Source organism: Lepidochelys kempii, chromosome 9 (genome assembly GCF_965140285.1).
Source record: "Lepidochelys kempii isolate rLepKem1 chromosome 9, rLepKem1.hap1, whole genome shotgun sequence".
In the NCBI taxonomy this organism is placed as follows: Eukaryota; Metazoa; Chordata; order Testudines; family Cheloniidae; genus Lepidochelys; species Lepidochelys kempii.
The window spans coordinates 74,161,628-74,177,028 of record NC_136388.1 but is presented as its reverse complement, the minus strand read 5'-3'; the positions used below and the strand labels follow the sequence as shown (position 1 = coordinate 74,177,028).

At 42.6% G+C, this 15,401-nt stretch overlaps 1 protein-coding gene across 1 annotated transcript in view; it reads left to right on the top strand.

Annotated features, from left to right (window-relative positions):
• The window catches only part of LOC140917643 (connector enhancer of kinase suppressor of ras 2), a 461,714-nt gene that overhangs the window by 322,431 nt on the left and 123,882 nt on the right, over positions 1-15,401 (top strand). Inside the window, exons 13-14 of the mRNA XM_073360900.1 lie at positions 3,461-3,545; positions 7,207-7,462. Coding sequence (XP_073217001.1) covers positions 3,461-3,545; positions 7,207-7,462 — 341 coding nt within the window. The remainder of the gene's footprint in view (positions 1-3,460; positions 3,546-7,206; positions 7,463-15,401) is intronic.

The following is a 15,401-nucleotide window of genomic DNA, read 5'->3' as shown; positions in this document are numbered from 1 at the left end:
CCCAGTGCTGCTCCCTAAGTTGTAGCTGGCAGCAGCAGCAGTTGGCGAGGGAGCACAGTGCAGAGCTGCAGGGGCAGCCGCCTGCTGCCCAGGGCAGGCAGGGACGGTTGGGGGAAGCACGCAGGGGTGGAAGGCGGGGCTGGGGGAAAGACCTGGCCCTGAACATTGGTGAAACCAAACCCCACGGGCCCTGAATTTTCTGGAGCCCGGGCACCATGGGCCCATATAACTCACCGCCCTTGCACTGGAGGATTACCTCTCACATATGGTACTAGGTAAGAAATAATAACTATAAAGCATTATCACACAAATTTGACACTGCATTCATAGTTATTATGAATCAGTTTCTAGTCCATTTTACTTTCAGGATCTTATACACTTAGCATAGTGCTGCCATGTTTGAGTTGCAAACCCTGGAAGAGAATGATTATTTGTTTTTTTAAAAATGTTTGCAGTTTGAATGATTTCTTTTAACTTCACAGAAGGATTTTTATTGATCTCAAGTTTTGTAAAAGTTTATTATTACAAAATCTAAAACTTGCTGTCAAGTTTGGCCTACCTGTATCCTTTTAATTAATTTTGATGGACAATCTGCTTAATCTTGTTCAGTTCTTCTAAGGTGCAGTGCCCAATCCAGTCTTTACAAATGTTGAAAGGCATTACACATAAAACTGAAACCAAAGGTATTTAAGAAAATATAACAGGAAAAATCCAAGTCAGAGAAAATCCAAATAAGAAATACTCAAAATGCCTTTTATTATAATTATATTTTTAAAAAGATGGTTAAGGGAAAGTGCCATTAGAACAATGGAGAAAGGTAAATAATATCTTATTATTTATAGGACAGGATTATTATGAAAGAAATCTTCCTATAAAAATAAATTATTAATTATTATGTTGTAATATTATAAATTAGTGACAGCTTAGTTAATATAGACCATTCAGTGAAGATGTTTCACATATCCATAAATAACAAAGTCCATTCATCCATCAGTACAGTAGCTATGCACCATAAGTGCTTTTTTTCAGTAATGAACAGTAGAATTGAGGAAATGAGCTACTGGAAACAAGAAAAGAAACTTTTATGTACAGTGTTTTCAGATATGTGATTATTTTAGGAACAAGATAGTTGGGCAATGTTTAATGTTTCAGAAAATAACTTGATTCTGAAACAAGCAGACCACAGAACTAGACTCAGCTTGGCTTTTGGAATGTTTTTTTTCATTCCATGATGCTAGGGGGCTTATTCCTTCACCCACTTACTTCCCTGGTCCTTCTCGCATGAACAGAGAGCAACAATACCCGAAGTCCAAAGGTGCAAACAATTCAACATTTATTGGGGTGAACTTCCAGCAAGCACAATTCCAGTTTCCTTCCTTAGTGTCCACCTTCCCAGCTCTGACACCACAGAGCCTTACCTGTGTCCCTGTTCCCATTCCCCCCCCTTAGCAAAACATGATTCCAATTTCCCCATGCCCATTCCCTGTTCCCATCCCCCCTTAGCAAAACCTGATTCCAATTCGCCACTCCCATTCCCTGTTCCCATTTCCCCCCTTACTTCCTGATTGACTGCAGACTATATAGTAAAACTTGAGTTCTGCTTAGCTATACCTTAACCTATCATTTTACTGAAATTTAACTAACCAATCCTAACATATTGTAACATGATTATTTAACCACTTATATCCCATTACCTTAATTAGTTTACACCCAGCAAAATTAATTGTACAGCAGACAGAAACAATCACAGAACCAGACAGAGACCATGCAAATAAACAATAGCAAAGTGGGAACTATAATGACAAAGCAATACAGAAGTGAGGATTTCACAACTACATCTATAAAGACATAAGGGTTTCCCAGCTGTGTCTATCGATAAGTGAGTTCTTGCCAGACACGATGCTCTCAAACTAAGTTTCCTTTTACATCTTCTAGGCACTTCCCTTTCTCTGGAGGTGATAGGCATTATCAGGACAGGATTGTATTCCTAACAGCCCAATAGCACCTTCTTTCAGTGTGACTAGTTCGGAATGTGAGGATGTGACCAGTCGCTTCCCAGCTTATGGCTACCTCTGCTGCTTAGCCAAAGATCTTAGCCTAAGAACAGGGCCTCAGACTGTCAGTGAGAAAGGGCCTTTAAAGCGGCAGACAGTGATTTTGATTCTTTCTTTTATACTTCTAGAACTAGCTAAGAGATAAGAATACACCTAAATTCTTAGAGTATAGGCCTTTACAGACAGGCCTGAATATCTATATCCTAACACATGAGGAGTTGACTCATGATCTAGAGCAGGGGTGGTCAGTCTGAGCCTGAGAAGGAGCCAGAATTTACCAATGTACATTACCAAAGAGCCACAGTAATACATCAGCAGTCCCCATCAGCTCCCCCACCAGCTCCTAGAGCCTCCCACCCACCAGCAGCCCCACTGATCAGCACCTCCCTCTCCCTTCCTGCACCTCCTGATCGGCAGTTTCGTGGCATGCAGGAGGCTCTGGGGGAAGGGGGAGGAGCAAGGGCATAGCAGGCTCAGGGGTGGGGGTGGGAAGGGGTGGATTGCGGGCAGGGCCTGTGGCAGAGCCAGGGGTTGAGCAGTGAGCACCCCCTGGGGCACATTGGAAAGTTGGCACCTGTAGCTCCAGTCCCGGAGTCGGTGCCTATACAAGGAGCTGCATATTAACTTCAGAAGAGCCGCATGTGGCTCTGGAGCCACAGATTGGCCACCCCTGATCTAGAGGGTGGTTCTGTGTGTTCAATGATGATAATCAAGGTCAAAAAAGATTATCCCCCCGTAGTCAGTATTCCTAATTTAATGGCCTTGCTACCATAACTACTACTGGTTCATTCAGCATGGTTGTAGTGCAGATATTACAGTAAAGGTCAGACTAGTGGAAACCACCATTTCTGAATCTCTGTTTTTAACAAGGTGTCCTTTGTTTTCCTCAAGGCGTTTGCAGTTAGTCCACTTTCTATGTAGGTAAAAGATGCACGCATCAGCCAGCATGTACCTTTCAGAGTCAGATATGTGTTACAAGATTGATGTTACTGTTTTTAGACTGAGAGCTCTGAATTATTGTGGGTGAATCAGTGACCTTTCTAATTTTATCAAAGCATGTTAGCCACTTCAGAAAGCTTTTTTTCCTTCATTCAAAATCATCTGCTTGCTGAGCTGGGAACTCTCTTGCAGGAGATAGCTATACAGCAAAACTCTAATCTCAATTACAATAAGGAATAACTGCACTGAAATCAGTGGAGTTTACATTTAAATCATCATAACAAAAAGCAGAATCTGACCCATGATATTTAAAAGCTTCAGGGAGCTGTAACCTTAATAAATGGATGCTAATAAAACTGGAGGGTGATTTTTTTAACCAGTTTACAGGTATTAATTATTCTATCATACAACAACCTTTTATTAATGAGTTGCAAAAATTAAAATGGTTCCTCTTTGATTGTTTCCAGGTGACTTGAGGCCTGTTTCTATGCCTACAGAGTTCAGCTGGATCGGAGAGTCAAAAGAACCAAACATGTACAAGAGAGGCAGTCGAGGTGAGTACCTTCTCCACTGCTGTGATCCAAGATTTTTCTCTCTGTTCTTTAAAAAAGATGAAAATATGCATCACAGACACCTGCTGTAGTTCTCATGAGTGCCATGGAGAGTATGGAAGGGTCTACTAACTGTCCTGTTACTTCTGCTTTCCTGAAAATTAAAATAGAATTCTGTCAGTTAAGGCGTTCTAGTCTCTTTAATTGTAATAAAAAATGAAATACCTTTCCAAATGCCCGAGTGACTATATGGCTCAGATAATTGCGAATGATATATAAAACTTTAAAATATATTCATTCAGTATGATTCCATACCCACATTATACATACAAACTGATGTACTTAGAGTCCACTTTGATGACCTAGTCATGAAACTGCAACATCAAGGCTCAGTCTGGCAGTCCCTGAGTGTTCAAGCTGCCACTGATTTCAGTGAGTATTTTGGAGAAAAAGGGATTCAGGGTTGGGCCTTCGGGAAGAAGGTTGGTGGTAGAAATAGTACCAATAGCTAAAAGAATGTATTTGTCACGTTTCAGCTTTGATTGGTGGTGGGTGAAACTTGCCGACTGTTCCTCATCTCTCTTAGCTGTTAGTGGTAGGGTGACCAGATATCCCATTTTTAACAGGACAGTCAAATTTTTAAGCCCTCCTGCAGGTGTCCCAACATTTCTTAAAAGTGGGTAAATTGTCCTATATTTTCTGCTTCCCCGCCATGAGGATCCCTGCTCGCCAGCTGCTCACCCACCTGTAGTGAGTGAGGCGGTCCAGTGACTGATGATGTGGGTGAGTGTGCAAGGCTGGTGGTGGAGTGAAGCTGCAGCATGCAGGGCTCGGCCCCTCCACCTGCCAGTCTCTCAGCGCAGCCCCTGCTGCATGCAGGCTCTCAGTAGGATTGCCAACTTTCTAATCACACAAAACTGAACACCTTTGCCCTGCTCCCTGCCCTGCCCCTTTCTGAGGCCCCACCCCTGCTCACTCCATCCCCCCTCCATTGCTTGCTCTCCCCCACCCTCACTCACTTTCACCAGGCTGGGGCAGAGGGTTGGGATGTGGGAGGGGGTGCAGGCTCCAGGGTAGGGCCAGAAATGAAGAGTTTGGAACGCAGGAGGGGGCTCAGGGCAGGGACAGGAGGTTGGGATGTGGGAGGGGGTGAGGGCTATGGGAGGGAGTTTGGGTGCAGGAGTGGGCTCAGGCCTGGGACAGGAGGTTGGGGTGTGGGAAGAGGATGTTGGGTGTAGGCTCTGGGAGGGAGTTTGGATGTGGGAGGGGGCTCAGGGCTGGGGCAAGGGGTTGGGGTGCGGGAGAGGGTGTAGGATACTGGCTCCGGCCAGTTAGTGCTTACCTCAGGCAGCTCTCAGAAGTGGCGGCATGTTCAGCTCCTAGGTGGAGGGGCCAGGGGGCTCTGCACACTTCCTGGACCCACAGGCGCAACCCCCGCAGCTCCCCTTGGCCATGGTTCCTGGCCAATGGGAGCTGAGGAGCCAGCACTCAGGGCGGGGACAGCACACGGAGTCCCCGTGGCTGCCCCTCGGCCAGAGGGACATGTTGCTGCTTCTGGGAGCCACATAGGGATGGGAGCCTGCTTTTGCCCCACTGCGCTGCCGACTGGACTTTTAGCAGTCTAGTCAGTGGTGCTGACTTTGTAGCCACCAGGGTCCCTTTTCGACCATGCGTTCCGGTTGAAAACCGGACACCTGGCAACCCTAGCTCTCAACCAGCAGGACCCTGTCCCCTTTCCAGATGGCTCTGGCTGCACACTGCAAGCTGGGGCATCTGATGAGTGCCAGGCAGTGGTTGGTTAGGTGTCATCTCTGCTGCCCACCCATCGGCCCCTTTTGTGCTTCCCCTCTTGCTGTCCTCTCCCTGCTTTGCCCCTTCACCCCCTCCTCAGCCCCGCTGTTCCTCCATATCCCCCCAGCAGGGCGCGTCCTGCTCCCAGCGCTGAGCAGAGAACCAGCCCCGGGTTGGAGCGCTCAGCTCAGCTGGCTGGCCGGCTCCTTCCTTCCTCCACTGCCTCTGGCTGGGGTGGCACCCTGGGAAAGCCCAAGACCCTCAGGCCCGGTTTGCTGGCCAGGAGGAGCTGAGCCCTGCATGCGCCAAAGCCCTGCGCTAAGCTTTGGAGTGGGGGGGAAGCAATTTCCAGCCTGGTCCCACCCCGACCCTGTGGGCTCCACAGCAGCCCCCTGGGCAGGGGATCAGCACCCTCTTTGCCCGTCTCCACCCCCACCGCCCTAGGTCCTGTCCCCAGGGAGCGCAGGGCTGCTCCATCCTCTAGGCACCTTCCCCTGCTGAGCCACCTCTCTGGCCAGGGTCTGTGGCTGCTGAAACCTCTGCAGTCAGGTTCTCTGGGCCCTAAGTGTTAACCCCTTCCTGCCCATGCTGTAGCTGGGAAACAGGAGGCGGCTGCGTTATGTTGGTGGCCAGCAGCAGCCTGGCGGTGTTAGTTGCCTTTCGACACTGTGCGGGCAGACAGGAACAAACAATGGGAGGGGAACTATGATGGAAGTCTGTGGAAGCCTATAGAATGATTATTTCCTCCATGCACAGTTATCTTAAGCTCAGTTACTGTTCTGATTTACTTGTTAACTTTTATTAATTACTGTTGATCCAAGTACAGGAAGCCATACTTTTCCAAAACAGTAGAGCTGGGCGGGCATTTCAAAGGTGAATCTGCATTATGAAACACAATGAAAACAAAAATATTTAAAATTTCCTGAAAAACAAAATTAAAAAAATTCATTTGGGGTTGATCAAAACATTTTCCAGCAGAAAAACATTCCATCAGAAAACTTCTGACCAGCTCTACCAAATACCCTTCTCAAAATCTTGTAGTCAAATGTCTTCATGACCAACATTCTAGAATCCGCTAGGCAGGATTTTGGATCTGTCAGCTATAGAAACCTAAAAGAGAACCATCAGAGAACCTCATTGCTAGGTGATGGCACATTTGCTTTCGTTAGAGTATCTGTGGGCATATATTATGCTGTAGTCTAAAATGTACTGAAAGAGTTAACTAAACTGCATAGCCAAAAAAATTGAAAAAGACGGGGCTCCAGAATTGTTCAGCCGAGAGCTGATAAGGGCTTACAGTTTGAGAAAAACTATCGGAGTAGGCGTCTCAGTGATTCACAGCTTTAATGCACAAAGTCCAGCGTATTTGTTAACTCAAAAAAAAGTCAAGATTTTTTGAGGCTTTGTGCTGTAAATGAAACCGCAGAATCAATTACTGTTGTCTCCATCTGTTTCCAGGGGGAAAGAAACAAGGTAATGTTCACTTGTAGTTACCATGCCATTATAGAACAATAGCTTTATGTGGCCCCCTGTATGCTAGTGAACTCTGAATTAGTAAGGACTGCTTTTCTCAAGAGCAGCAAGCATTTTGGATCAAAGGGCTATGAAAGATTGAGATAATAGCTGTGTTCCATTTACCATGTCTGAGTAAAACACTCTCTAGACAACACCCACGTGAATAAAAGACTGCAGGTTGTAGTCTCCATTTGAAATGTCATATTGCAACACCCATTATTACCCTGTTTAAGGTGCGGCTTTATTTTTGCACAGACGTGTGCTTGAGTGGGTAAGTATAAAAGTGTAGCCTGGTTATATTTTGTGTGTTTGTTTTTTTGTCTTATTCATATTTCTTTTCTTCTTCCTTCAACAACTGATTCGGAGAATTCACTCCTGCGATACCTGAGTGATGACAAGATCTTGGTGATCCAAGAAGAGCCTATGACACAGAAAGACAACAAGAGAGACACAGGCCGCAGGTCAAGGAAAAAGGGCAAAAACACAAGTAGCCCGAACTATCCAATTAGCCCATCTATGTTGACATCTACTGTTAGCGTTAGGCTGGAACCTGGGCAGCAAGATGTCTTGAATTTCTCACTAGCTGAAAGCAACACTGTTCCACTGTATCACGTAAGTTCATAAAAATTTGAAGTTTTAATTCTTTTTTCTTAATAGCCATTGGAACTAGGATTGGCACAGCAGAAATATGATCTTATATCTTACAGTATCATGTTGCATGGCAGGGTCCTACAGTTCAATTTTCACATCCATACCATAAGATACAGAGCAAATCTGAAAACCATCTGGATATTATGAAAAAGTTCAGTACATAATACACAGAACACTTGTCCACTATGGGTAGGTCTACTCAAGCACACAGCATGTAGACTGCAGACAGTGCTCACCCAGCTAGCATGGGTATAAACAGCAATGTAGAAAGTGAGCCCCAGCTTAGGTGAGTATAGTAGAGATAGGCCAGTACCCTGCATGGATCTCTGCATCCTCAGTAGTGCCTCCCATATCAACTCTACTGTTTTTAGCAGTGTGGTGTCCTGGTGCAAGAGCCTTTTCATGCCACAGTGAAAGACTCTGGCAAAGGGGAGGCAATGAAGGAAGACTGTGACAACAAAGGTCACATTCTCCTGTATCCTGATTACGGTTGGTGAGTTGTAAGTTTTAACATGTAAGATGGTGAAGGTAAAGCACAGAGGAGAGTCTAGGGTTTCCTTCAACCAGCTAACGTGAAAAAATATTAATTGCCTGTCTTCACTAAGATTTTAGCACATTAGTTGACTTCTATCAGTTAACACATATTAAAAACACACCTTTATTCCTTGTGAAGATGAGGCCAGTGTGACTCACTTGGTGGGATCTCTTCATTTCCAAGTGGATTGGCTAAATCCCAGACTCTGCTCCCAGAACAACTGATGCCAAACCAGGAGATCCTCAATTTGGCCTGTAATCATTGGGTGAATCCAATAATGACTTTTTGCAATATCAGAGAGTGTAAGCCTCACCATGTTCTGAGTTTCTGCAGTCGATACAAGGAGCTCATTGCTTGGACCATGGAAGCATTCTCAACCATGGGAGGTTGAGGGGCATGTCCCCTCACATACACGTTACCTATCTTTTGAGGAAGGAAAAATTGGTCCTAGGATCCCTGATACTATTTGCCTACTCAGGTCGTGATTACTTACTGCTGTTAACCTTGTTGGCTGGGTCCCTTTGGACCTGCTCCAAATTGCAGCTCTGCTCTCCTGAGACCCAGTGGTTCAGTCATTCAAGCAGGCTCTTTCTAAAATCTTGGGGTGTAATCGTAGTCCTGTTAAGTTTAACGGAGAAATTTAGATGTATTTAAATGGTGTCCGGATTTCACCTTGGAATTTAAGTACAAGAAATATATGAATTGTCATGCTGGATCAGACTTGGAGTCCATCTAGTCCAATATCCTGTTAACAACAGTGGCCCATACCAGGGGCTTCAGAGGAACATATAAGAACTTTAGAGTATGCCCCATAATAGATCTCATGCTTATTTTTTGTAGTCAAAGATTGGCTTACTCCCTATAACATGGGGTTTAATATGCTTTCCACAACATTTTGTTGCCATTAATTATGGTAACTCTGAATATTCTTGATATGTATATGAATGCCCAATCTCTTTTCAAATCTTGTTAAGTTTCTGGATTTAATGATTTCATATGGCAATCAGTCCCATGGCCCAATTACACATTGTTTGAAAAAGTATTTCCTTTTATCTGTTTTGAATTTCTCACCTTTTTATGTTATTGACTGTCCCCTTGTTCTTATATTATGGTGCAGGAAGAACAGGGTACTGCTGTTTATAGCCCATTTCAGATGGGTTTCCAGCTTAGCAAAAAAGGCATTTTGGTTCTTAACTGAATTTCTGCAGAATGGGACCAACAATCTGGAAGCCTCAGCAATGTAGATATTGCTCAAATTGTGGTTGTTTTTATTCCGGAGTTATTTGCTATAGGTGCAGAGAAAGTTATCAACTTGTTCTTTAGTCAGGCTGTTCTACATGGGAGGAGGCTAGAACCTGAAAAGCCTAACAACCATTCGGATGGGACTCACCATTAGGAGATAACTAGGGAGAAGCCCATTTCAGATTAGTTAGCCCACTATGCAGAAATTCAGTATTCAAGGTAAAACCAAAATCTCCTTTGTTGTACATGTGTCTGAGAGAAAAATTAGTAGGTATCCAGAGTGGACCACACTCATCACTGATTTAACCTCACTGACATCAGTGATGATATACCAGGGACAAATCTAGCCCTGTGTTATGTAATGTTGAAAGTGAAGTTACTGTGGCATTATAACTTTTTTTTTTTTTTTTGGTAAAACTATTCTCCCAAAACACTATTTTAGTTAATATATTTTTATTTTTATTTAATCTTAACTCCATTACATCTACCTACTTTATCAGTTTCCCAATATATTACTCTGAAGTGCTCCAGCAGAGTATTCAGTATTAGTGGACTGTTTTTGTCAGCACAAATAAATACTCTTGCTCACTGAAACTGGGCAAAATGGTTACCTCTGAGACATAATTGTTATGCATAGTTGTTATGCATTGGATTTAGCTTTGTTACACTTCAATAGTCTTGGTAAACAAAAGACATTTAATTAAGTCTATAGTGTCTACATGCATGAATATGCAACTCAAAACGATATTTTTGTTTTCCACTGGAACATGTAATTGTAATCTTAAAATATGTTCTAAGTTGTTAAAAAATATTTAGAACCAGAGTGCAAATAGCTTTGTTTATATTTTGTTTTGGGGTGGGTTTTTTGGTGGGGAAGGGAGGAGGAGAGTGGTTACCATTTCTGCTCAAATGCAAAATTGACCAGGATATTTTTGAGTAATAAAAAATGCTGCTTTTGATGTTTGCAAACAGCTATTTCTACCTGGAAGAAAATGACATCAAGGCCTGACCATGTGTGCTCGGGCCCAAAGAAAATAATATGAAAGATTTTCTAGAAGGCTTTGTGTTGTGATGTTCGACCATTCACTGGGATCCCGCCATATTCATTGTATATGTTTCCGTCTACCTCATGGCTTAATGGAAGACTTTGACTGGCCACTGTAGAATCATAAAAATGTAGGGCTGGAAGGAACCTCAAGATGTCGTCTAGTCCATCTCCCCATGATGAGGCAGGACTAAGTATACCTAGACCAGTGGTTCTCAACCTACTTATCATTGTGGGCCACATATGCGGCCCACAGTGTGTTGCCTGGGCCACAGGTTGAGAACCATTGCGCTCCTCTATGCCCAGTGCCTGCCCCAACCCAGAGACCGCTCAACAGAGCGGGGCCAGGAGCGGACTCCACTGCAGAGCTGGGCAGCAGAGCAGCCCCAGGCCCCACCATGCGGCAAGGCAGAGCAGCCCCAGCAGCCCTGGGCCCCACAAGGCCAGGCAGCCCTGGCGGCCTGGACCCCAGCCATGTGGGCCCTGTGGCCTTTAGCACACAGTTGAGAACCACTGACCTAGACCATCCCTGACAGGTGTTTGTCCAACATATTCTTTAAAACCTCAACTGACAGGGATTCCACAGCCTTTCTTGGTAACTTATTTCTGTACTTTTCTATCCTTAAGGTTAGAAAGTTTTCCTAATATTGAATCTAAATTTCCCTTGCTGCAGATTAAGCTGATTACTTTCCCCAGTGGACATGAAGAACAATAGATCCAGGATCAGATTCGCACTCAGGAATTGGATCCGGTAATGTTACCCAAAGTTCAACAAACTTCCCTGAGGCAGGGTTTTCCTCCCTAGATGGACACTCCAGGACCTTCTATGCAACAGGCACATGATATGATGCTGGACTGGAGCAACTGGCAGAACTGGCACATGCCACTATAGATGCCTTGGCCATACTGACCAATTCCCACTTATCCTTGCCCTATAGGAAAGTCTGACTGTTTGGTTCCTGATAAAGGACAGCCTAAATCTGTGAATCTGAGGTGATTGGGTCCTATACAATCAGAACCAATAGATACAGTAACTTAGTACAAGATACACTTTTGGAAGAAGAGGGAGATACATCCCCTCCAGTTGAATTTCAAAAATAAGAAATTGAATTAGAAAGTGGTTCATCTCTGGCCAAGAATGTAGGAGTGTGTTCTCCTTCAGAAAATGCTATTCAGTTCCTTGAACTAGTAGCCAGAATAGCGTCAATTTTAAAATAACCATCCTGGTTTTCAAAATATTAGGTTCTACAAGAAATAAAATATCTTTACCAATATTAGAAGGGCTTTGACAACCAGCAAAAGCAGTCTGGTCCAATCCATCTTTGTGTCAGCCAATTTCAAAAAAGGCGACAAACTATACCAGATTCCATAAACAGGGTTTTCTTGTTTTCATGTTCACCTCCCTCTGATTCACTTGTTGTGGTAGCAGTGGTACAAAGATCCAAGTCCAGATCTCTTATATTGAAGGGGCGATAAAAATTCTTCAGGTATATTCTCATTACCCAGCATCAGACCAAGGTTTGACATACCAGTCAAGAGCTTTGAAGCAGTCTTAGAAAATGCCATCCATATCTTTAGAGACCATTTGTCTCATATTTACAATGTATGGAAAACAGTTACCTTAGATAGATGCGTTTTAGACACAAAGAAGGAAGGTTATACCATTCAGTTTAAATCCCTTCCTCCATACAATCCCCTTCCCCTCTCCTTTATCAGAGACCATTCTACAAGAAGATACCCAGAGTAAAATAAAAGCTCTATTACAAGCAGGAGCAACAGAGGAATTCCCAGTAAGTTCCCAAAGCAGGGAATTTTAATACTCATTATTTTCTGATCCCATTGGACGGAGGACTCAAACCACTTCTTGGTCTCAGAAGACTGAATAGATACATCAGAACGTTTCAGTTCAGAACGCTAACCTTTGTAATCAATTATCCCCCTTCCTTTCTACTCTAGTTTGGCTTGCTGCTCTTGATCTCAAGGATGTGTACTTCCTTATTTCTACAAGACCTTCTCATCACAAATATCTTTGCTTTACACTTGGTCAATATCATTTCCGATACAGAGTGTTGCCATTTGACCTCTCCCCTGCACCCAGAGTCTTTACCAATGCCTGTCTCTTGTAGCACATATCTGAGGAGACAAGGAATTTTTATTTTCCCATACTTAGATGACTTCTAAAGACTGGCTTCTAAAGACTTCCTCTGAAGAGGAATTGAAAAGTGTCACTCAAATTACTGATTTTCTGTTTGAGAAACTGTCTTTTAATAGATTAAAAGAAGTCTCTCCTATCTCCTTCTCAAAAAATCTCCTTCATTAATCTTCCTATCCTTCCTTCCACAATTACAGAATTCAAGTAGCAATAGACAATATGTCTGTAATGTACTACATAAACAAACAATGTTGCCTCGACTCTGCAAGGAGGTAATAAAACTTTGGAACTGGTGTATATGGTGTATCTTTATGGTGTATCTTTAACATTTATTTGATTGTTGAGAGTGTGGATCAGATGAGCAGGGATGCTCGCAGATACACTAGTGGTCTCCAAAACATTTGGTGATTCAGCACTTTTTTTAGCTTTAGGTCTTTCTGGCCATAGACCTGCTTTGCTATCAGGTTCAATATCAAGTGCCCTCAAGTTTGTTCAAGATGTGTTCCTCCTCAGTTGGAGAGAGGCCTAATGCATGCCTTTCCTCCATTCCCATTACTATTAAAGGTAGTTAAGAAAACAAAACAGGACTCGGCCAAGAGGATCTTACTTGATTCTGCGTGGCCAAAACAGCATTGGTACCCAGAACCCCAGTCATTTCATCTAATGGTTTGGGCGATAGAAATATGACAGGTTTAGAAAATTCTTGTTCTGTTGAGGTGCAACGTGTTTTAATTCTAGGAAGCAGACTGCTAGAAAATGTTATAGCTTGAAGTGGAAAAAAATGTTATATGGGTGTCTAATAAGGGTGTTGTCCCAGTCTTGGCTTCTATTCATTACACTTTAAAATATTTATTGCACTTAAAAACTATGGGTTTGTCTGTCTCTCCACGTAAGGTCCATTTAGCAGTGATAGCAGCTTTTCATATTCATATTGACAGTAAATTTGTTTTCTCACACTCCTTAGTCAAAAGATTTTTTAAAAGTTTATTGAATTTGTACCCGCCACGATGAAACCCAGCTCCTTTAAATTTATCTCCTCCCTTTGAACCTCTCTGAGTGTTCCTGGTTTCATCTTTCTATAAAGATAGCATACATAATAGCAGTCACATCTGCTAGAAGGATTAGTGAACTACATGCTCTCATGGCCACTCCCCCCTTGCCATACTGTTTTTGTAAGGACAAAGGTCTTTGGGCCTCACTCGATTCCTTTCTACAGTAATTTTGGACTTTCATGTAAATCAGTGTATTAATTTACAAGTATTTTTACCCAAACCATGCACATAAGGGTGAATGCAGGTTACCCAGCTGTATCCATAATAGGCCAAAGCAGAATCCCAGAAACAATTCCATACTTTTTGGAGTTTGAAATTCAGATATGGTGGCTCAGGAACTTGCCTTGTCATAACCTGTGCTGTAGTGGTCCTCCTGCCTTACCATAGTGATGGTATTTTGATCTATTCTCCTTTTCACAGTCTTTGACAATCTTTAGGTTACATAGCTCCTGTTGCTCTCTTCCTGCCCAACCCCTGAAATGGAGCTGGTTGGTACTGTAACCAATATTGTGTTGGTACATTAGCAATTCCCTTTCCCAGCAGCACAGTCCCATGAATGGCAGTGTGGTAGGGAATTACATGAGTTTTACCTGAATATGAGGGGAAATAATTAATTGGAAAGTTTGAAAAGTTTGCAATAATTAATTGGAAAGTTTGAAAACTTTGCAAGCCATGCAAACCCTGTAAAGCAACCTGGGCTGAGTCAGTAAGGACCCTTGAAATATGCTGTGTTCTTGAGTCATTTATTCTTAAACACAAATACCAGAGTGTTCCCAATAAGAGAGCTATCTTATATAATGTCTTGTATTAGCAGGTGTGTTTGTACTACTGCAATCTGCTCCGTGGGAACAGAACTGTGTATATGTGTGACACAGGCCCAGTCATACTTATAGCTAAAAGCTTATGGCTTTAGGGGTCAGTGTTTATGGAGCAGGGAGGAGTTCCGCATTTCATTCTACTTTGAAGTTCCTTGTGTCCATAGTGTATAGGAATGTGACAACCATGTTATGGGTTTAAATTAGACTCATGTTATTTGAAAATAGGTTTTTATGATTTAATATTTCAATAAGCATGTACTGGAAAAAGTCATATGCAGGCTGGTACATCATACTAGATCTGGAAGGCTTTAAGAAAAGCTGTCACTTACAGCAAGTCATTTTAAGTGAATGACCAGAAGTAACTGTCCACTAGAAAGCCTTCATATTCCAGCTGAGTTTCTTTTATTCCTTCCTCTGTCTCTTTACAGTTTGGCCTTTTGGAAATCCCCATTTTCATCATATTCATAGTGAGAAATGTTCTGTAGTTAACCAAAGCTGGGCAATAGTATAATAAGAAAATACACTGAGTAAATAAGTTTACAGCAGTTGGTTAGAAGCAACTGTGCATTGCATTTGGAAGCCACAGTTTCCTAAATTACACAAGTTAAAAGTTTAAACAGCTAATTTAACAATGGATATAGAAATCCAAGAGTTAATTCATTTTCACAGTATACGGTTGTGATTTGGTACAGCTTGAAACCATGGACAAATAACTGCTTGTCACTAGTATGCATGATAGTCATCTTGTGTGGCTTCAAACCTAAAGGGACTACATCATTTTATAATCCTGCCACACTGTGTCACACAATCTGTTTCTTATATAATCTTACCAATTACTATAATAAAAGGAAAAGCATCCGCTGTTTATAAAATGATTATTAGCTAATGGCCTGTAACACTATATAGCAAGCTATAGTGTTAGATGGTTACAGTGGAATATTCTTTTACTTCTAGGGCCAGAACAATAATTGTTTGAGTTATATGTACAGTAAAATGTCCATTTTCAGTATCATAACATTTTTGCTGATTGACTAGCTGTCATTTTTATAGCATGCA